The sequence below is a fragment of the Pimephales promelas genome, chromosome 10, assembly GCF_988280905.1.
Source record: "Pimephales promelas chromosome 10, fPimPro1.hap1.1, whole genome shotgun sequence".
Lineage (NCBI taxonomy): Eukaryota > Metazoa > Chordata > Actinopteri > Cypriniformes > Leuciscidae > Pimephales > Pimephales promelas.
The window spans coordinates 3,818,071-3,841,927 of record NC_142778.1 but is presented as its reverse complement, the minus strand read 5'-3'; the positions used below and the strand labels follow the sequence as shown (position 1 = coordinate 3,841,927).

Here is a 23,857-nt window from a genome sequence, read left to right as displayed (position 1 = left end):
TCAGGATTAGCCTTTAGAGTCTGTATGAAAAATATTAGTGGAAAAATTACACATAGGCCTATTAAAAAAACGACACATTTTAATAAAGAAAAACTTGCTTTATTCTATCACTATTAGAATCGCTACAGTATTAAGCTAAAACATGTATAAGAACTACATGTATGACAGACAGGAAGGAAGTTTATTCTGTTTATAGGAGAGATTAGGATTGAGTAAACGTATCTACCGTGTTTATTAGCTACAGCTGCTTTCAAAACCATGGGATTGCCGTTGGACGATAAAACTCAAACTGATGGTTTCAGATCACAGTAATATATTAGTATATAGTATAACTCTTTTAGCAGCCAATACACAATCAGTTCGTCTTGGGAATGACAGATATAAGTCCTTCACACTCGCTAGAAGGATTTTGAGCCATTCTTTTTCCAGAACTGTGGTACTAACTCAATGATTCTGGTGAGGGAAAACACTTGAATCTTGGCTCGATAATATTCGATCAGATCTGGAGATCTGCAAATTCACTTTCATGTTCATTAAACCATTCTGTCACAAGTCATGCCGTGCACTGTAAAAAAAAAAATCCGTAAAAATACGGTAATGTACCATACATTTCAAGGATTTTTTCCATATTTGTCTTTTAGCCGTATTTTGAATTACGCGTTGCATTGTGGGAATTATATAAATATAAAATAAATCTTTACCTATTGAATGCATTTAAGATTGTTTACGTGAACATTTTTACAAAAATAAACCATGTTCAATTTGAATATATCGTTCTTTAGTTATTTGCTACCAAAATAAATGCTGACAATCCGTGAATAGTGCAGAAAATGTAATGTTAAAGGGATAGTTCGCTTTGAAATTAATTTTTGATATGTTTTAGCTTACCTCAAGGGCATCCGAGATGTAGGTGTCTTTGTTTCCGCAGTATTTTCACTTTTGATATATTTCGGTCAAACCGTTCTTGTCTGTCAGTCATAATGGAGATTTACAGGGTCCACCTCAAAGAGCATGCACAGAGAAGTCAAAATTAAACATGATATAATGACTCATAAATCCAAGTACACATTGATGGCCTAAGACACGAAACGAGCGGTTTGTGTGAGAAAACGAACAGATTTTTTACCTCAGCCACGTCCAATTGGCTTTTATACACAGCTGCACTACTTCCTGAACTTAAGCCAGCTCCTTGTTTCCTGTCTGCCATTATTGGCCAAATTGATTAATCCAGGTGTGCCTGACCTCAGTAGTCACGGCAACAATAATCAGACACACCTGAATTAATCAATTTGGCCAATAATGGCAGACAGGAAACAAGGAGCTGGCTTAAGTTCAGGAAGTAGTGAAGCTGTGCATAAAGTCGCTTCAGTCTGCGCATGCATGTCATTCATTGTTTATACAGAGATTTTGGAAGTTTTACCTTTCACTGTGAAGATCTAAGCATAGATATACAGGAAATCGGAATGGAAGACGATTTCGATTTCGAAATATGTTTAGTGAAAGGTAGAACGTCCGAAATCTCTGTGTGGATCTCTTCCGAAATCTCGGATGCCCTTGAGGTAAGCTAAAACATAACAAAAATTATTATTTTTTTGATGAGCTAGTGAACTATCCCTCTAATATACAGAATTTTCTGTTTTAGGGTTGAAGGAGCTGTCATTTAACGGTAAATGTCCTGGTAATTTTCTGCCAGCACATTATCCGGTTTTTTTTAACGAAATTATTTATAATGGTCCTCCAGAATGGTTTGGTAGTGCTTAGCAGTGACGCGTCCATGATAGAATACCATGATTTTGTAGCTCAAACCATCACTGATCCACTCTGGGCACGCAACACAGTTTTATGTGTCTTTGGGGTTTCTCCACACCGTGACCAAAAGACAATAAAGGTGAACTCATCAGAGAGCAATACATTTTTCACATTGATAGTCCACAGCCCAAGGTTTGCACTGTTCGCATTGGCATGAGTGACGAATTGTTTGGTAATAGCAACATGACCATGAATAAAGACTCTGTGGAGCTTTGGAGAACAGTTTTGGTGGAAACAGGAGTGTCGAGTTGGGCAGTGGTGTGTTTTTTGGACATTATCCTAGACACCAAAACTCTCAACACACCACAAAGACTTGTCACAGATGACAAAAATAACGTGTCTCCCATTATGTTGTGTGGATTGCAACCTTCACACTCAGGCCACACATATATTGGCGTAAAACCTCCAAAACTATATTAACCAGTGTTTCAGTTTCATTGTCCAGCCGCTGTATTTAAAAGTTTTCTTAGAAATAATACCGGATGTGTGTCGTGAAACCTTCCTGTACTCCACAGCTACACAGACTCATGATAAATTTCATCACACAGTCACAAAGTACCAAAAACGTTTTTATTTTATTTTTCTGTGCATGCATTTCTTAAAACACCTTTTGTTCTGACATGAATAGACACGTTTTTGTTCCCTACCATCCAACATTTACTATATAATAATAATACAAAGAACAATGAATGAATGTGCAATACCACAATAAAGACTGTCCAGCATTCAGTCATTGGCTGTCAATTATAAAATGTAAAAAGCCAGTTATAAAGTGCTTCTGAAGATCCACACATCCCAAGGCATAAAAAAACAACATTAGCTAGCTCAGAAAGCAATGATTCAATTCATTTCATACTGGACGGCATTGTCTTCCTGTTCTTCTGTCCAGATTGCGAGGTCTTGGTCCAAAAAAAAAAAAAAAATTAATAGTCTGGAAATATATCTGAATATGAAAATAGCAATCAGTTACAAATCCTACACAAAACCACAGAGAACATTCACACGTAGGACACAATGAGCACGTTTTCAATTTCCTAAAAGAATGGCAACATTACTAAAGTCCTGAAGATCAAATTTGAAAACTCCAAACAGGGAAAAAATAATCATATGGTTCATGAAAATGGTACAATCCACCCAGATGCTTTGTTCCAAGATGTTCTGCCCAACAGTGAGGTGTGTTGTATTGCAAGTGTTCATACTCGACTGACTTGACCTCGGAGGTGCTGCAGTTAAAGACAACTTACCAGTGCAGGACACAGCAGAAAGAAGTGATCTTATGCGAATGAGGAAAGATCTAGTATTTTATCCATTTATGGAGTTGTAGGACACTTGAGAGTTGGGATCCCGCTGCTTTATTGAGGCCTTCTCAGCCTCGGGCGATTCGTCATCAGGCTTGCCATCTATTATTGGCTCTTTATACTCATCTTCCTCCTCGCAACTCGGCAGCTGGAAGAAAGCGGTCCACCCGTGCACATCTGCAAGCTTGTGGAACGTGCGAAGGACCAGGAACATGACCATCAAGCCCACAAACAGGTACACTGGAAGAGAACAGAACGACAACTCATGCAACGAAACAACTTTAGATAACCATTTCAAATACTTACAAGGGAAGCTGAAATATTTCAGAGCTCTGTAGAAAGGAAAAAAATATTCATATTTATAATATAATATATAAAATGCCAGCCCACTGGCACTTGGTATGATATATACAAGTTTCCTATGACAATAACATTGACAAGGACAATATGTGTTGTCAATTAAGGGGTCAGAGATTTGGAACAAATTACCACTTGTCATTAGAGAATATCCGACTTTTCCCAGCTTTAAGAATCAACTTAAACAATGGCTCAAGACACATTAAAATTGTGACCATTAAACAATTTTCTTCTTTAAAATCGAGGTATATGAATAAAGATCACTATAGTATTGTGTAAGCATTTGTATGTATATCAAACCAGATTCAGTATTTATTGTAATTCCAGTATTTTAGCATAATTGCAACGCATTTGAAGTACATAGAATAGCACTTTTCTGTATACGTGTAATTTGTCTGAAAACAGTGGTGTCTTTTGCAATTGTTACTGAATTTTAAGGTGTTCTTTAAACTGTGTAGTATCCTATTTAAACTTAAATGTTAGTTTTGTTATGTGTTGTTTTGTGATGACCTGACGCGGGACTGCAGATGGAAAGTAGCCCTGGGGCTAATTCTGGCATATTTACATTACTGAAATGTTTATCAATATGCATTGTCCCTTTTAAATAAATAAATAAAATAAATAAGCATATGGGTAAAATATTAGGGGTAAAAAGGTCAATTTCACAATTGCATCCAAGTTTCCTCGGATGGATTAGAATATATTAGCAAGTTTGTGGAATGTAAGACGGACCCAAAACAGATGCGCTGTAAGAGAAAAGAACGAATTTTAGCAATCTATAGGCAAAAACTTGTTCCAATATTGTTTAAGACGTTTGCCAAGGATTGACACACAGTAAATGTATGACCTCGCATTCGAAATACAGACATTTATATGAAGTTGGTCCACCCTGTGTCGCTTCGCTTTCCACAATTTTTTGGAGTGTTTCTATGGGACTATATGCCCAGTCGTCCAGTAGAGCATTTGTGAGGTCAGGCACTAACCATAAAACCCAAATATTAAATAAGCAAAGCATAAATTTAAATTGTACAGCTGAATTTGTATTAATGAATCATATTTAATAATCATTGAGAGGAGACTGGCTTTGACACAATGGTGAAATTCACTTTTTACACCTAATATTTTTCCTTCTACCAAGCCAGTTCTTTTATAGCCATGAGCCTTTATTTATTAATTTATACTTAAATATAGTACATTTTAAAGTTTATATTTGATGTTTTGATAAACGAGGGAAATTTTGCCTTATCTGTTGAAAACTTCAAAAGCCCTATCTTGGTTAAAGCCTTTCACACCCCTCACCTGTCTTTGAGCTCAACCAAAAGTTCTCTGAAAGGAAACTCAAGGAGATTCAAGTCTCTTACCCATGACTGATATCTTGTACAAAGCTCTGAGTCTCTGTCCTGGCTTTTCTGCTGGCACAAAGTCCCCCAGTCCAATAGTGCAGAGGGAGATGAAACAAAAGTAGAAGGCGTCCAAGAAAGACCAGGATTCTTCTATGGCGCTGAACACCAGCGCCGGAATCACGAAGAAGCCGAGCACCACCAGGACCATCAGTACGATGAAGTGCACAACACTGGCCGCGCGGCGGTGCAGGCCGGCCCGCTGCTGGCACAGGGAGATCGGCCCGTAGGTCAGGGGGTGCATGAGGCGCTGGACGCAGGCTGTGAGCACCAGCATGGTGAAGGGCACTCCGATCAAAGCATACACGATGGAGAACGCTTTACCCGCATCAGAGAGCGGCGTAGTGTGGCCGTATCCTGGAAGAGAGGGAAACAAGTCAAACAAATCTTCGCAGGGGAATGTTTCCAACAGGCACGACACTTAACGTCAAGTCAAATTTATTTGAATAACGCTTTTTTACAATACACAGCTTTACAGAAAGTCATAATAGTATATAATACCTTAGTGCTTTACCATATAGAGCATGTTTTAAGAATGAGAAATATGATGATATAGAACAATGATAAGAGTGATTTAGCTCTATACTGTATTTATAGGGCTGTCTAGCAAAAGTCCCAGGCACACGGTTGAGCGTTGAAGGCAATTAATATATTTACAAGTGATGTTAATAAATTATTAAAAAGTAACTAAACCCTGAACCAACTTTTTTAGTTAATGATCTGTAAGAATGGATCTTTATTAATACCTCAAGTCATTGATTTGAGTAACTTTTTTGACATTTGTTTATAAAGTGTTTCTACAATATATGGTGTAAAAACGTCTTAGTGCTGCCCTCTTCAGGTTGAACGGTGGCTAATGCAGTTGAATTTTCCTATTGGATGTTCCGAACTTCGTGACGTACGCAGGTTTCAGCTCAACACGCTCTTGGCACCAGCTACGCCCTTGGCAGTATAAAAACCAGCTTGTTTCGTCAAAACCACTGTAGCGAGTCAGGAGTTGGAATTGCGAGTATTGAAAACGATCAGGATAGCAGACTGATCTCATGAAGTAGCGCGTGTATGACACGCCAATTCGTTTTTCCATTTTTGGCGTGCCATCAACACGCATAATCGCTTTTCAGCGTGTTTATGAACGCCGTTGACTTAACGTTATTACTGTATATATAAATATATGACTTACCTCAACCCAGTCCCTAAACCTACCCGTCACTGGGGTTAATAGCATTTATGAGTCTTCCCTTACCATCCTAGGAAAGAAAAACATAGCTCCCCAGATGTAGACGTACATTTTGGTTTGTTTTGCTTGGACATTTGACGGCGTGTACAGACACACGGAATGACGCGGACGTTAATGGCGTAGACATACACGCATACACGCGGATAGCTCAAAATGCGTCGAGATAACATGCCACTTGACTCGAAATTAGCATGTATTTGACTCGAAATTGGCGTGTATGTGGCGTGGATAGAGTGTTTACGCAAAAGTCATGATGTCATGTTGAGGATAGAGTGTTTTAGCATCTATTTCGTCCCCTCTATCTCCGCTGGGGTCCACCCACTTTTTCAACCTTTTTCAAATATTGCCAGTGGGTGGAGTCAGGCTCTGACCAGGGGTTTAGTTACCTAAAAAAAAGTTGGTTAAGTGTTTAGTTACTCTTTAATGAATATGATCGGATGTTGCAGGTGAAAAGGCTAACGTTATTAGGAGATTTTAGATAATGGGGAGTCAGTTTCATTGCCAGAGTAAACAATTCTCAAAAAGCATCAATGAATATACAATCAGGTGTCTGGTTGTCAAAGAGTCTGATATGAGCTTTTATTTATTTCTATTTTTATACAAGAATCTGTTATCATTTCCTAAATTGAGTTTGTGTAGAAAAATAGTGGGTTTGGCTTTCATTTGAATTATTAACATCTCTGATTTCAGCCAGAAGAACTATATTGCGACATCATTCCTTGTGTTTGAAAATGACTTATATCATGGTAAATATTTTGCATTTTCATGTGAGATGCTCTGACTTTTGAAGGTTCTTACATAATTTATTAAAAGTCTTACATCATTTACTCCCTTCCAAACCTGTATGACTTTTTCTTCAGTGGAACAAAAAAGACAACATACTGAACTGAACTGTGTGTCCATACAAAAACAACTTTGTTTGGAACGACATGAGGGTGAGTAAATGACCACAGAATCTTTATTTTTGGCTGAAATATACATTTTATCTAGCTAATTATCCAACGCATGTGATTTCCTGACTGCATAAAGCTGTTAGTGTAATCTAATACAGAGCAGGGTCAGCTACACAGGTTAACATGCTCGATGAAAGGAAAGCTTTATACAGACAAACAGGTCAAAGGATTGATTTCCCATGATACTATTTGCAGGACAAACCCCAGTTTAAGCAAACAAAGCTTGCACTATGCCTACACTCAAGAGTCGTATATATGTTGGTTTGACAAAAACAAGTATCATGAAATAACCTTAAAATCACTTACATTATGGAACCATATACACAACCATATACATTATGGTTGCAGTGTGTGATTTTTGGCGACATCTAGTGTTTCGGTTGCGAGTTGCACTAAGGGCTCAGCCCACTGGTCACCCCTCCCTTTCGAAGAAGCTACGGTGGCTAAAACGGGACAAACATATCGTCGTCTGAGAGAGCAGAGAACAGCCAGATTAAGCCAAGAGTGTGCATCATTGTCAATGTTTCTGTACCAAAGTCCATTATAAACCACATCATGGCTAAAAAGTTTACAAAGCCATAGTCAGGTGCGGATCTAGCGTGCGCGCCTCCGCATCCCCACATAGACACCATTTACTACACACAATAGGCTTTGAAAACTCTTCACGATCGAATTAAAATGCTTCCAAGATCGACTTGTCGACCGCGATCGACGGGATGGTGATTCCTGTAACGTTACTGTTTTACAGTCAATGATAAGAGTACTAATCAGCTGTCTCACGAACGTAAGCACATTTATCCCCACATAGCAAAGCCATAACACAGCGAGGGAGAAGAACTAAGTTAAATGAAACAGTTCGACTACATATTTAACACCATTGACAAGGGAAAAGTCACTACCTCATTCTAAGGTAATAAAAAACATTATGTTTTTTTAAGTAGACTAAGTTCTTTATACACCACTGAAAACATAGTTATGGATGTCATATTGCATTTCCGTAACTAATAATGTTACACATTGCACCTTTAAATGTGGAATTACTGTCTCAGAGTAATAAGCAACCAAAAACAAGTTTCTCCCACACACTATAATTTGAATGTTAGACCACACATTTCCTTTCCATGCAAATGTTTACTTCCTCTATTAACAGCAGCACTACTGGGTGGAGATGACAGCTAAAGGTAAAACGGATGAAAAACATGCAAGTTCATCGAATTAAACTCCCTTCACAAGTACATGAAAACTATTTAAGTAATGTACACACTGCACTACAAATTTCACACAAGCCAAATTTCCATTACCAGTCCAATCGTATGCTTTAATCTAAACACAGACCTTCAACATGTCATTAAACAAGTAACATTTAAAACAAACTGAATATGAAAATAATCCTTTTGATAACTGGGAGTTGGATTTTTTTTTAATGAAATCCTGACATACAATATACCAATTCCATACACATCCATCACATTTATCTATTTGAGAAATCTAAATAAGGTTGTGTACCAACCAAGACATTCATTCAACATTTGATTTACAATCTGATTCCAGCTTTTGTGTGCATATGTTTATAAAATCCCAAACCCAAATATTGGTTTAATAGGAGGTTTTATTCAGCAGTCTAAACAATGGTCAGAAATCAAGAGATTAATCAATTAAAAAGCTCTAGTCTTTAGGTCAAATTAAAATATGTCTGCATTTGTATTTTTGAACGAGATTCCACACAAAGGGGCCTCAATCGCCAACATTCCCATCCTGTTAAACATCCTGTTCATCTTGCCACTGGGTAAAAAAAGTTTGTTTGTTGTTCGTCATAAAGTACATAAGAAGGCTTAAGTCTGCTACACCTTAGGCAATAGGAAAACACTACATAATAGGAATGACTCTGATGAACTCGTCTCTTAATAAAAATGCTATTCCACTCTATTGTTTACATAGACTACAGTTAGAATGTTCAGTTCTGTCGAACTTTGGAACGTTGTTTTGCAGAACTTCGAATGTTTGTGGTGTTCTACACAGAATTCTACACTCGCGTCTGATTTAAGGGGTTGCTAAACATAATTAAATATCCAATATGATGCATCAAACAAGCGCAACATCAATTAAACTGTTTCTGTGAAACTCACCCACTGTCGTGACCATCGTGTTGGCAAAGAACAGTGAAGACGCCAAATCCCAGTTTGTACGGAGCGAGGCATTTTCAAGGATTGACACGCCGTATTTATTCGCTTTTAAAACTCTCTCGAGGAAACCTTCAAGGGCCGTAGCGTTGATGCAGCTCAGGTTGAGGAACTCAGCTTTCAGGGAGTTCAGGTCTGATTTCAGGGTCTCTTCGACGGGCCGCTCGATGGCAGAGAAAACAAGCGCTCCCAATATCAAGTAAGTGATGTACGCTAGGATGAAGCCGCTGAGCACAAAGCAAGACCTGAACGCCGTGGACATGGTGGGATTTGCGAGTAAACGCGACGAAAGTGATTCTTAATTTGTTGCAGTGATGTGTTGGACTGATTAACTCCACCCTTTCACAATCCTCCACCCTCTGAGAGAAGTTGGCCACGGTGGCCAGGAACTCACTGAGTCACATGGGGGATGCTTTGAATTGTGTGTGTTTGTAAGGTGTGCACATAGGGTGAGCACCACAAACGAGCTCTTTCATTTACACCCAACAGAGAAATCAATTATACACATAGTGTGATTACTATCAAGTGCTGCCAAGAGTCTTAAAGGAGGAGTTCACTTTTTAAAAAAACTTTTGCTGATAATAAATTTACTCACCCCCATGTCATCCAAGATATCCATGTCATTCTTTCTTCAGTCGAAAAGAAATTAAAGTTTTTTTCATCAAAAACATAAAGAAATTATATGTTTGATGAAAACATTACAGGATTTTTCTCCATATAATGGACTTCAATGGGATCCAAACGGTTCAAGGTCCAAAAGACCTTGTTTATCAAAATGAATCTTTTCCCGAGTCAATTTGTTCATTCAACGAACGAAATGAACGAGTTGACTCTGGAAAAGATTCGTTATTTTTTTTTTTATCTCTTGCAATTTTGACTTTTTTTCTTGCAAATTGCGAGTTTTTATCTCGAATTTTGAGTTTTTCCTCGCAATCCTCTTGACTGTATATCTAGCAATTGTAAGAAAAAAGTCAGAATTGTGAGATTACTTGTTCTTTGGTTTCAGTGTGGCGGAAACCAAAATAAAATCCAATTATGAGGAAAAAAATTATTTTTATTTATTTATTTATTTTTTTAAATTCTGAACAAGCTTCCATAGATTTTGAGATATGGGCTTTTTAGCTGTTCATAAGTGTTTTTTTTTTTTTTTCTCAGACTAGTGGAAAGAAAACATCCAAAATACAATGTTAATTACACTGCATTTCTAGCCATTTTTCGCATGTTTTTTCGAGTCAGAAATCTCCACTTCAGCGACACCAACATGTACAATATTATTCCTATCTATATTCTGAAGGTTTTTACATTGGGGTTTGTTCATATATAATTTGCCTGATTTTATGCAACATTTATTTTTATTTTTTTCTTGCTGTTGACAGTAAAGAGGCAAAAGAGATATGCAAAATGAACCTGGCCTTACCTAATGTCCAGTGTATTGTTCTAGAAATGCATGCAAATTGGTGGATATTTAATTAATTAATGCCTTATTTGCATATTTAAACATTTCAGAAAACTTGTAAACATTTGAAATTCTTAAAATAATCAATCAACTGGGGAAGTAAGGTGATAATAGTTAGTCTTTTCGCCTGGGGTGTCTTGCGTAAGAAGAGATAGGCTTTAAAAGTTTATTCATAAGTTACTCATGCACTGCAGGGGTTTGTGCTAATTTGCATAGGGTGTATTACAGCAATATGGAAATTTCTGCACTGTGACTGCGACACTTAGCAATAAATGAGACCTCAATCGCACGGCGACACAGCTTTCTGGTCAACCTATTGATTGTGTCCTAAATTACCCTAAGTTTTCTTTTACAAACACAAACTCGTGATGAAGTCTGTTGTGAAGATGAAGCGAGGGAGAGTCACATGTCACTGAGGGGATAGAAATAGCTGTAGTCTCAGTCAAAACAGTTTAGTGCATTTCTGTTCAAATCCACATTTAAGTAAACAGACCTCATAAACTCATGAGGACAGCAGTGTGAACAGTTGAGCTATTATCCTGGTAAACAAGCTGCCAAGTCACTCTGATTAGTCAAAGTTAACCAATTATTTTACTCTTGTTACATCTCTGTCTAAAGGAGATGTCCTCACATGTTTTGATGGCATAACTGGAACTAAATAATACATGCAGATACTCAAAATAAAATTTTGTGTTCATAGGTTGTTGCAGTTCACATCTGCTCAAAAAAACATTGCATGGTCGAACCCTCAGTTATCCGCTTCATTCAGTCATTAAAGGTGTTTTAATTACATCAATCAACAAACAAGCTTACAGGATCAATTGAAAATGTTAACATTCATTTTAAAACACTTCTGAAAATATGGTCTCTATTCTTCAGGAGTTAAAAATGGTACACTATAGTGTCATATTTAGTACTTCAATCACAGGGAGAAAAGACATGGAAACAAGAAAATGGATTTCTCGGTGAGGTGGTGTATGAAAATACATTTTGTGGAAATTTGCTAGCTTTTGACAATTTTCAGGTAAAGGAGAGCTTTTTGAGGGCAGAAAGTAATTGTAATCTTTCTCTCTCCCCACATCAAAATATATATATTTTTTGATTCCATATTTGAATGTACAGGTTCGCCATGGCTCCAGCAAAATAAGCTTCTCCTAGCAGATGTAATACATAGATTGAAAGCAATACAAAAACAGCATACTGTGATATTTGATAAAAATAGGTCCAATAACCAGATTCAATGCTGCACAAGTCTCCTTACACCTGAACTAAACAATTAGACAAAGGTTTTTTTCTTTTTTTTTACTTCACATTTGAGTATATTTGTCCTAATTGAACCCTAATATGCTGATATACTGAAAAAACATATTTGGCTGAACGCAAATCTTGTGTTTCTGGATACACAGCTGAATGAGAAACAGAATCTACCAGACATTGAGTGAGAACAGACACACGTTAAATAAACATCCAGGGAAATTCAGTATTATTACTCTCCGCTGAATTTCCTATTTCAAGGAAGCATGGGTCAAAGATGTTTCAGCAGATATAGAGACTAAGTCTTGATATTTCTGTTGAAATCATATGACAGTCTTCTCTTAGCATTTGCAGCTAACTGCTGGTTGGATGTTGGGAGATTTGGAGAAAACCTGGAACTGGTCTTTAGTCGAACTGTCACACATTCCTGAGGTGGAAAAGTATGATTATGTGGTTATAATATTGAAAACATAGAAATATTTATAGTAAATATACTATACTATACTAAAAACACCAATACAAAGCCATATTTATGGTAAATACACTGTATATAAATATAATATTTACTACCGCAGCCCTCAATCGGGTCATGGGGTCTATATGACCCCAATCAAATTTTACTCAATTAAAAAAAGGTTCCCTTCATCTCATACATTTCATACATTATCTATCTATACACACACACACACAAAACTGGGCTTGATTCGGTTGTTCTGAAGGTATGTAAAAAAAAAAATGTCTGGTCCACATTGAAATGAATGGGAAACGCGAAAAAAAAAAAAAAACTAAATATATTTTCTTCATGTCAAAAAAAAATAAAAATCTGGCATAAATCAGAAGAATTTTACAAAGAAATGAAGGCCTAGTATTAGAGCATTTATGCAATGTATCATAAAAAATAATATTTCATATGCAAGCAAATGGTGTAGTTGAGGAATTGTGTGGTATATGGATACAAAAGTACTTTATATCTCCAAAAACACAGCATTAATGAATAGATGAGAAGTAAACAAAAAAATGTATATATTATTTGCATGATTAAAAATGTATATTTTTTGTACAATTACTCAATCAATTGTTGGGGTCGTATAGACCCCGAAACCCAGGAGTGTAAACAGGTTTGTTTTAATATCAAGTTTTTGCAATATGTTTTCATCATTCAACTCACAGAGCTGGGTCGTTCCAAACGCAGTGACTGAAGGAGGAGTTTACAGGACACAGACTCCGCCCTCTTATATTTCACACCAATCATCCGGTCCAGATCCTGGAGGCCATCAAGTAAGCTCTGTTTCCTTTGGGCCAAAGCAAAATGATTAAGCCGGAGTTTTAAAGCATGTAACAAGAAAAACAAATACCATTATTATACGTGAAATTATCAAAGAAAGGTTTGTTTTGACATTTTCACTCATCTCAAGAGGATGAAATACAGAATTTCATGCACAACAGTCAGGCCTTTGTTTTTTTGTCTGATGCAATGCAGTAGTATCCTGTATTACCACAAGGTGGCAATAGATGATTATTATATATGTCATGGGCTTTCAAACTGTTCCCGGAGCCTCCCTTATTAGCAGCCGATGAGAGCTGAAAAATCCCTAATAGTATTATAACTTTATAAATAATTAGCACAGCCAAGCTACAAATAATGCAACATACTTGTGCTCGCCTATATTGCTGTTTTCAGCTGGTCCTTGCAGAAGCTGCTTTAGTGTAGGAAAGCATTCAGGATCTTCACAGGGAGACTCGTCAGAGGGAAAGGCCTCTAGAAAGACATTTGACTACACACACAAATAGTGAGGATCATTAGTCATCAAAGCATCAACTGTGATGAGTTTTAGCAAACATTCATAGGCGTACAACAACATTCTCGAGTTTAAAGATATATTAGTATGATACTTAAAATCATAAAACATGTCTTGAAACGCCTTCACGTGTTATGGGAATTATTGTAAATATGGATTTCCTAGTTAAAAAGGGGACATGAACACCCAAGTCATATTTCCCACTGTGAACCTCAGGGATCATTTTGATACCCAAGCTCCCAAGTTGAATGGGGCAAAACCTTTAAAGTTATAGTTAAAGTGCCTTAAAGGAGTTGTTCACTTTTAAAAAAAACTTTTGCTGATAATTTACTCACCCCCATGTCATCCAAGATATCCATGTCATTCTTTCTTCAGTCGAAAAGAAATTAAGGTTTTCGAAGAAAACATTAAAGGATTTTTCTCCATATAATGGACTTCAATGGGAACCAAACGCTTCAAGGTCCAAAAGACCGTTTCAGTGCAAATGGTCGCCTTGCTCTGTTCTGTGATGCGCATTCGTGACTCTCCTATTCGAACTCGAACTCATTCATTTCGTTCGTTGAATGAACCAAATGACACAAAAAAAGATTTGTTCATTTTGATAAAGAAGTTCGAACAGGAGAGTCACGAACGTGCGTCACAGAACAGAGCAAGGCGAGCATTTGAGCTTATAAAACTTAAACTTTGTTATTTATTAATTAAATGAGCGATCGTTTCGCTTGATAAGACCCTTTTTCATCGTCTGGAATCGTTTAAAGCCCTTTGAACAGTTTGCAGTTTGCTCTGAAACTGTCTTTTGGACCTTGAACCGTTTGGTCCCCATTGAAGTCCATTATATGGAGAAAATCCTGGAATGTTTTCATCAAAAACTTTAATTTCTTTTCGACTGAAGAAAGAAAGACGTGGACATCTTGGATGACATGGGGGTGAGAAAATTATCAGCAAAAGTTTTTTTTTTAAAGTGAACTACTTTAAAACGTGCAGCATTATTCAACACAATTACCACAGAAACAGGAAGACAGGGCGGGACATATCGAACAGCTCCTCCCTTTTTTTAAATAGCCAGTAGCGTTTAATTTAAACCACAGCTCGGCCAGAGCCGTTGACCTCGGTAAAGTTTCCTCCTAATTTCGAACCGTTTCTCCTCCTAACGTGACATTAACGTGAAACCAGACTTAATTCGCCCCAATGGAAAGGATTAAACTGTATGAATCGTTCCCTATCCCCTATATAGTGCACTATATGCCATTCACCATGTAGAAAATAGTGAATGTGACTAATTTTAGCCCCAGCTTCAGCGTCTGTTTATAATGTAGGGGGCGGAGCTACAAGTTCTAGAGAGCATGATTGGATAGAAAATCCGATGTCATCATCCATATTGGTGGAAGTGAGAGACTGGAAGATTTGATCGCTTATATCTTCTAAATGCGAATTTTGATGTTATTTTGGAGCACACTAGCTTAAAGATAACAGTAAGGCTAATGTATTCATGGGGGCATTTTGATTTCATGCTGTGACTGGTATTCTTCATCAGTTTTTTCCACAACAGCTACATTTACCTTCTCTTGTCTTTAAGTAGAGCATATTCGTTTAAAGCATGTTTTATACACAGTGTTATGAAGTGTTATCCAGAATTGTCAGAAAGCTGACGATGTAGATAGTGCGGTGAATTTTTATATGGTTGCCAATGCCAATGGGACGCTAAATATCATCCCTGCTCTAATAAAATATTCCCAATGAACAGGCAAGAATAAATCAATGTCCTCCATGATTAAAGAATAATGTCCTCCAAGAATAAATCAATGTCCTACACGATTCTTTCCGGCAACAAAGAACTTGAATGCGACAATCTCATAATCTTTAAAAGTGGGAAGTAGGAAATTTCTGATTACACGTGAGGGCAGCATTAGTAAATAATCTGAAAACAGAATTATTATAACTCTTTACCACATAATGGAGAGAAGAGAGGGAAAGGTTTGGCTTTTGTTCGGTTGAAGGCCACCACTGGCCACCAGGCACTGTCTTCTGCTCCACAGTCTCCTGGCTGAAGGCAATCCATGTGCTCTCTGACTGCTGGAATGACTGGTCCGTCGTCCAATCAGATGCCCAGGATGCGGGTTCATTTGCATCAGTGGGACTTGCGCATCCCTCTGAGAGGAGATAAGGGTTCATGTTAAGTCTTTAAAGTTTAATTTTCTTGGATATCATATATAACAAGACCAGTAGGTGTTACTGTATGTTACTGCAGTGGAAAGGTTTCACAATGTCTAGCATCATGGACATGTGCAATAACTGACAGGACGTGAAAGTGTTTAACCATACTTCAGTTCCCTGTTTTTGTACACTCTGTGAACAAAGTGTATGATCAGTTATTTTTAGACCATCGTTGAAAGGTAAAAAAAAAAGCCTCGTTTGGGAAAATGTGCCTCTAGTACCAACATACAGTCAATTTCACACAAATTATGATTACAGGGGTGGATTATTGATTAATAAAGACTTTTCACACGGTTCTAGCATGTTATGAACTCAACACACTTTTACCATAGAGAGCATGATTTGTAAACTAATACACTGTGATGTTTGCACCACATAACTGACTCCATATGTTTGGCTTTTCTAAACTTTGTATTGGCATTGCACTTGAGCGTTCGGGTATGAGCTCAAAAACATCTATAAGCAATCTAGATGGCATGGTTGCTTCAGAAACTGTTTTTATCTAACGCTTGCTTGTGTTAACACTATAGGTTAGGTTAAAGGTTCAGGGTTTAAGTCTGGTGGTTTTTGAAATGGCACTGTAGACATTAACCTTAAAGGACAACTCCGGCGCAAAATGAACCTTTGGTCTAATTACACATTGTTACCTAGTAAACCGTTATCTGAGATTTGTTTTCATGATTGCCGAATGTAAATAGTTTTATCTCTAAAAACAGTTTAGCCCGGCTATAACGCTAGTATAATGCTAGTATATAGGGCATAGAGTAATGACAAATAAAAATCGCTTGTTATTACCACTAACAAGGCTCAAAATAGCCCCACACCAACGCAACAGCATAACAAGGGTCCCTACATTCAAACCGAAGCATTGAGAACTTTGTTAGTGTCCAAACAGTTTAATAAGAAGATATTTTATACACACAGTCAACTTCGCGAATACAGGAAGAAGCCATCTTGGAAAAATAGTCTCGACCAGTCGATCTACGAACGCCGATCCAAGTGCGGTGGTGAGATGTGAATAAGGTGATAATGTGAGCGCGAACAGTAGGCTACGTGTACATATTGAAGACAAGTAAACGGTTTGTGTTTGTGTTTCTTCTGGAAACAACGGACCATATGAGATTCTGCACAGTTCAGCGCACTTGGATCGGCGCTCGTAGATCGACTGGTCGAGACTATTTTTCAAAGATGGCTTCTTCCTGTATTCGCGAAGTTGACTGTGTGTATAAAATATCTTCTTATTAAACTGTTTGGACACTAACAAAGTTCTCAATGCTTCGGTTTGAATGTAGGGACCCTTGTTATGCTGTTGCGTTGGTGTGGGGCTATTTTGAGCCTTGTTAGTGGTAATAACAAGCGATTTTTATTTGTCATTACTCTATGCCCTATATACTAGCATTATACTAGCGTTATAGGCTAAACTGTTTTTAGAAATAAAACTATTTACATTCGGCAATCATGAAAACAAATCTCGGATAACGGTTGACTAGGTAGCAATGTGTAATTAGACCAAAGGTTCATTTTGCGCCGGAGTTGTCTTTTAAGCATTAATTAAAGGTGTAGTTCACTTTTCAAAAAACTTTTGCTGATAATTTACTCACCCCCATGTCATCCAAGATGTCCATGTCTTTCTTTCTTCAGTCGAAAAGAAATTAAGTTTTTTTATGAAAACATTCCAGCAGTTATCTCCATATAATGGACTTCAATGGGGACCAAACAGTTCAAGGTTCAAAAGACAGTTTCAGTACAAACTGCAAACTGTTCAAAGGACTTTAAACGATTCCAGACGATGAATAAGGGTCTTATCTAGCGAAACAATCGCTCATTTAAAAAAAAACAAAGTTTAAGTTTTATAAGCTCAAATGCTCACCTTGCTCTGTTCTGTTATGCGTGTTTGTGACTCTCCTGTTCAAACTCGTTCATCAAAATGAACAAATATTTTTTCGTGTCATTTGGTACATTAAACGAACGAAATGAACGAATTGACTCGGGAAAATGAATGAGTTCGAACAGGAGAGTCACAAACACGGAACAGAGCAAGGCAAGCATTTGAGCTTATAAAACTTAAACTTTATTATTTTTTTTTAAAATTAGCTATCATTTCGCTTGATAAGACCCTTATTTATCGTCTGGAATCGTTTAAAGCCCTTCAAACAGTTTGCAGTTTGTACTGAAACTGTCTTTTGAACCTTGAACCGTTTGGTTCCCACTGAAGTCCATTATATGGAGAAAAATGCTGGAATGTTTTCATCAAAAACCTTAATTTCTTTTCGACTGAAGAAAGAAAGACATGGACATCTTGGATGACATGGGGGTGAGTAAATTATCAGCAAAAGTTTTTTCAAAAGAGAACTACTCCTTTAACCTTTTAGCGGCACTGACTTGAAAGTATCGCGAAGTAGTCATATCATTTTGCCTGAACTGGAAAGATATGGTCCACAAATAACTTATTTGTCATATAAAAAGATTTACTTGCATGACCTAAAAAATAAAAAGTAGGTTAAACCTGTTTATGTTACAGTACCTGAATCACCTGGTTTTCACCTTTTTAGAGAACAGGATTAATCCTGCGGATTATGATTACACAGTGGCAAGCCCGTAAGATTATTAAGGGGAAAAGTATTTGGTTTTGACCAAAAATTATGGGCAGGAGACGTACTATATGAATAAATAACGCTGTGTTTGTCCTCTATTTTGATCAAGCCATTCCCTCTAGACACACTGCCTTTGGCATTATGGAGGTTGGCCTCTCCTCTTGTCCCATTGGCCTTGTCATTTTAATACTGCCTCCCGCCTTAGGCTGGTACACAGCAACAGGGGCAGTGAAGGGATGAGAGGGTAGGAATTCCAAGCATTGCTTTAAATAATTAATATCTTCACATGAGGTCGGGGGAAGCGAGGGGGTCTGCAGGAATCCAGGTCAATCCAGACAGACTATTTAGTACTGGAGCACTGGAACCGCATGTTTATCTGCTCACACAAACCCAAACAAAGCCAGGTTCCTGATCTAGAAGAGATCTGACTGTCCCTTCAGTCTTAAGTGACTTAAAGGAGTAGTTCACTTGTGATCTGTAAAAAAAAACTTTTGGTGATAATTTACTCACCCCCATGTCATCCAAGATGTCCATGTCTTTCTTTCTTCAGTCGAAAAGAAATTAAGGTTTTTGATGAAAACATTCCAGGATTTTTCTCCATATAATGAACTTCAATGGGAACCAAACGGTTCAAGGTCCAAAAGACAGTTTCAGTGCAAACTGTTCAAAGGGCTTTACACGATTCCAGACGATGAATAAGGGTCTTATCAAGTGAAACGATCGCTCATTTTAAAAAAACAACAACAAAATTTAAGTTTTATAAGCTCAAATGCTCACCTTGCTCGGTTCTGTGATGTGCGTTTGTGGTTCGAACTCGTTCAACAAAATGAACAAACCTTTTTTCGTCTCATTTGGTTCATTCAACAAACGAAATGAACGAATTGACTTGAATTGAATTGAAAAGATTCGTTCATTTTGAACGAAGAACGTGTATCGCAGAACAGAGCAAGGCAACCATTTGAGCTTATAAAACTTAACCTTTGTTATTTTTCTTTAAACGAGCGATCGTTTTGCTTGATAAGACCCGTATTCATCGTCTGGAATCGTTTAAAGCCCTTTGAATAGTTTGCACTGAAACGTTTTTTTGGACCTTGAACCGTTTGGTTCCCATTGAAGTCCATTATATGGAGAAAATCCCGAAATGTTTTCATCAAAAACCTTAATTTATTTTCGACTGAAGAAATAAAGACAAGGACATCTTGGATGACACGGGGGTGAGTAAATTATCAGCAAAAGTTTTTTTTTAAAAGTGAACTACTCCTTTAATGTATTCATTACCCCGCTACTTTCAAGAAAGTTGACTCACCACAGTTGTAATCCTCTCTCGCAGCCAACTGTTGGACGTCACTGAACCCGTCCATCCCACCTGCCTGCATGAACGCCCCAAACTCATCCTCATCCTCCTCGCCCACATCGAGAGACCCCTCGTCAGTGGCCACCTTGTCCCCGTCGTCAACTCTTGCCAGCTCTGATATCAACTCTGAGTTCTCCAGAGGCAGCGAGTCTCCACCTCTAGCCCCCACCTCCCCATTGCTTAATGCTGGGATGGCTGTTGCTATGGCTGCAGTGGTGGTAGGGGCAGGATTAGGCTGGGAGTGAATAGTGGTTACAGTTATATTGGTTGTTGGTGTGCTAAAGCCTCGTGAAGAGGATTTGTCAGACTGCTGAACTTCAAGTTCCCCATTCTCCGTGATTAATTCCTCCCAATGCTGAGGTGAACACCTCCACTTCTTCTTCTTCGTAGTGCTACATTCAACACCCACTGGAGCGCGGCCCTCCGGCATGACTGTAGTCTTTGTTTCTGGAGGTCCGTCCCTCCGAGTTGTGAGATTGCGATCCTCCACCGAATGTAGATTCTCACGGTCCATTAGGCGCTCATCCGGCCTGGATTCTTGATTCTTCTCAATGCTGACAGGGACTTCAGAGGGAGTTTGATCTATGCTTGGCTCACTATTACAGTTTGTTGTGGTTGATTTTATTTCTAATTCAGGTGATCCTAGGTTTGAGTTATTTGAGTCAGGCTTAGTGTCTCCTTGCGCATCGCCATTGGCCCGACTGAATCCTTCGTCTACTTCAGAACAGTAATCGGATTGATTAATACTCATGTCAGCTTCGACCTGCTCACCTTGTTTGGCACATGTTTTGTCAGAAGAGCAGCAGGTTTGTGGGTCCATGCTCTCGGGCGCAGCAGTTTTCGCCGATACGGGGGAATGAGCCAACTCATTGATTTCTTCCTGACTTGGATAGCTAGCACTGGTCCCTTTCTGGCATTGTGTTATTGTTGTACCTGCTGCTACGTCTGTAATGACTGCATTTGTTTGGTCGCCATGTTCCGGCTCACAGTGCTGAATGGCGATTTCCTTTCTGCCGTGAGCTGTTGTTCTTCTCTCCGCTGAGCCTGTTGTTTTACTGCACTTCCTCCATTTTCTTATGGCCCGGGGCTTGGCCTTGAATAATCCTCCCTCGTCTGTCCCATCCTGGCTCACCCTCTGCCCCCTAGAGGAACATATAAGCTCTTCTTTCGACCCCTCGAGGATGACCGTGTGAGTCCGTGGACCTGCGACTCTCGCTCCAGCCCCTCGGTTTCCAACAGCACAGATGTAGCTGCCTCGTCCCTGGGCCTTGAGAAAGAGGCAGCGAGTCTGAGTCTGCCTGCCACCCCCCTCAGTGCCTTTCAAAGTGGCCACAGTTACAAGAGCACCAAGACCGCCGGCGCCTTGCCTGACCCCTGAAGTTCTCGCCGCACTATTCGTACCATCCGATGTGTGCCCATAGCCACTGCTAACCTGTCCTGACCAGCTTCTCTGCCCCACCCTGTCTTCAGGAGGCGGTTGGCATGTGCTCTGTGGCCGAGATCCATTAGCAGCCTTTCTCCTGGCTTTAGAGTAACCCCCACTCACAGCCCACGCTCTCAGGCCTTTAATCAGGGGTATGGCTCCAAACTCAAGGGCACTGCTCAATGAGACATTGGTTCTTCGGCGTTCATTCAGTAGCTCCCGATGGGCCATTTCCAAGCAGTTATTGTTGTTGTTCTGTTGCAGCATTCTTCTTGGGGTAATGTAATCAGATGCTGTGGTGGGTAAAAATTGCATTTAGGATGTCAAAATCTTACAGCACATATTTTGTTATTCAGCCATGAATGCAAATGGCATATATATTTATGTAAGTTTGATATCTGATAATTAAAGGTCAGTACAAAAACAAGTACCGGCTCAAATATCAATTTAGTTCACGGCAAATTGTCTTCATATAAAATGTAAAAGTTAATTTATTTACTAGGCTATGAGTTTTTAACTTGAAATTAATTTGCCTTGTGTTCACATCACACTGTCAAAAATATTGTTGGTTTAACTTTAAAAAAATGGTTGCCTTAAAATTTTAAGTTCATTGAAATGGAAAGATTGAGTTAATACAATGAAAGAGATTCATTTAATCAACAAAAAAACCAAAATATTATGTTATTACAGTGCATTTGTTCAGTCCTCACTGTCCGAGTATGTATATGTATGTATGTATATATATATATATATATATATATATATATATATATATATATATATATATATATATATATATATTGTAATATATCATATCATTTTCTTGCATTCATTATAACTGTAATATGTATTTTAATTATTAGTCTGTTATTGCATATACTACAATTATAGTTTATTATGTTTTAGTTACATACACACTATAATTGTATAATATTGCAATATTCTATAAAATACATATACAATATGTATAATGTTTTTATTTTTATACTTACAACTATTATAAAAGATATTGTCATATCAAAGCACGAAAAGATGGTTCTTTCTTCATTCTGTTTAAATTTGATTAATTGCATCTAACATAAGTTTGTGTTTATAATATGTGTATATATTATTAAATGTATGTGTGTATGTGAGTGTGTACACACACACACACATATATACATACAACATATTGTATATAGGCCTATATATGCATACATTGTGTTTAATTATAATTGTATTATTGTATTTTATACAGACTGTTTTATTTGATTGTTTTCTTATTATTACATTTAATACTTTAATCTTATATTGTATAAGCTACTGTTACTGTCGTGTAGCCAACATTTTTCTTACATTTTATTTCGCATGTCCCAAACTATGTCACGGTGATCAGAGGACGCTGCGTTACGTAGTCTTCACACACAATACGTGATCGCATCACTTGCACCAAATCGGGAGTCTGTCATTAACTAATACTTGCCCACACACATGTAACCTCGGGGAGGGGGGATTATGTGCATCGGTTCTTTTTGTGGTTTGATATGCTAATATTAATCTTTTAAAAAATCATAAACAACCAATATTTTGTTTCTTTGTTTCATCTTACCTTTACACCGTGCCAGTCACTTCCCTCGTGCTGATGAGATGTCACGAATCACACAATTCCAGCTGTCGTAGGTTATGAAGATGCTGCTGGGCTGAAGGATTTGGGCTTTAACCTTCATGAGGATTATGGACTGTTTAGAAATGATGATATCCATGTCACCGCGTCGTTTTAAGACAGCATATCCGAATACAGAGCATCGTAGATTTGTAGCGTAAGCTATTAATCCCATGTATGTTTCATGTGCTCCGTTAAAGTGAGCGTCACGCTACACCTCCGTGTCTCCTCATAGCGCAGGCTGCGTTGTGCGTTCACTGGCATTAAAGCAACGCAGAGCCTCCGCAATCTAGTGCGTGATACCAGCTGACCAATGGACTACTTGCACTGAGCTTCGCGACGCACTTCCGTTTGGAAACAATACATAGCACTTACTTCCGGTTATGTTTACTTCCAAAGTACTGCGGTCAATCGTCAATGAGTTGAACAAACACCACCTAAAATGAGTGTCTGTAATAAAGTTTTATATTTTGGAAAATGTATTGACAGAAGAAGGGATATTCTGATGTTTACTGTGTGTGCAGAATTTTCCAAACTCATCGGAACATGAAGTTTAAATCCAAACCAAGCCAAAAAAAACGCCATTATTTCACCACAGTCAGTGTCAGTGTTCTTCTACGTTGGTGAGAACAGATGAATAACATGAGTACGAAACACGAACATTTATTTGGATTAAATATTGTAACGTTAATCATTCAGTGTCATTTTTCAATGTCAATCGTTTTACTATTTACATGTTCATGACCAAAGTGCTTAATTAATTGTCAGAGAAGTTGACTCATTCTCCTCTATGCTGCGGGCGTTCTGATCTATCGCACCTCAAGATCATTCAGTTATTCATTCATTCAACTATTTTAAAAAGACAGGAATAAAGCACCAATGCACAC

General features: G+C 38.0%; 2 protein-coding genes and 1 long non-coding RNA gene across 4 annotated transcripts in view; 1 reads left to right on the top strand and 2 right to left on the bottom strand.

Moving 5' to 3' along the window:
- Positions 1–2,360: 2,360 nt before the first annotated feature.
- On the bottom strand, positions 2,361–9,621 carry kcnk6 (potassium channel, subfamily K, member 6). 2 transcript variants are annotated; one of them, XR_016169826.1, is made up of 4 exons: positions 9,181–9,621; positions 4,826–5,221; positions 3,054–3,347; positions 2,361–2,708 (listed from the first exon to the last, which is right to left on the bottom strand). XR_016169826.1 is itself a non-coding variant. In XM_039647671.2 (3 exons), the coding sequence occupies exons 1-3, from the start codon at positions 9,494–9,496 to the stop codon at positions 3,112–3,114; spliced, it is 948 nt and encodes a 315-aa protein (XP_039503605.2). In that variant the 5' UTR covers positions 9,497–9,620; the 3' UTR covers positions 2,361–3,111. The 2 variants fall into 2 exon arrangements, 1 of the variants encoding a protein (XP_039503605.2); XM_039647671.2 differs by having other exon boundaries at positions 2,361–3,347; positions 9,181–9,620.
- A 1,821-nt stretch (positions 9,622–11,442) lies between these two features.
- LOC120459984 (uncharacterized) lies at positions 11,443–23,304 on the bottom strand. The gene is made up of 6 exons (XM_039647579.2): positions 22,917–23,304; positions 19,858–21,621; positions 15,691–15,893; positions 13,598–13,719; positions 13,113–13,236; positions 11,443–12,371 (listed from the first exon to the last, which is right to left on the bottom strand). The coding sequence occupies exons 2-6, from the start codon at positions 21,593–21,595 to the stop codon at positions 12,243–12,245; spliced, it is 2,316 nt and encodes a 771-aa protein (XP_039503513.2). The 5' UTR covers positions 21,596–21,621; positions 22,917–23,304; the 3' UTR covers positions 11,443–12,242.
- Positions 16,885–23,857, top strand: part of LOC148977284 (uncharacterized) — a 155,620-nt gene continuing 148,647 nt past the window's right edge. Inside the window, exon 1 of the long non-coding RNA XR_016169827.1 lies at positions 16,885–16,980. This is a non-coding gene — a long non-coding RNA (uncharacterized LOC148977284). The remainder of the gene's footprint in view (positions 16,981–23,857) is intronic.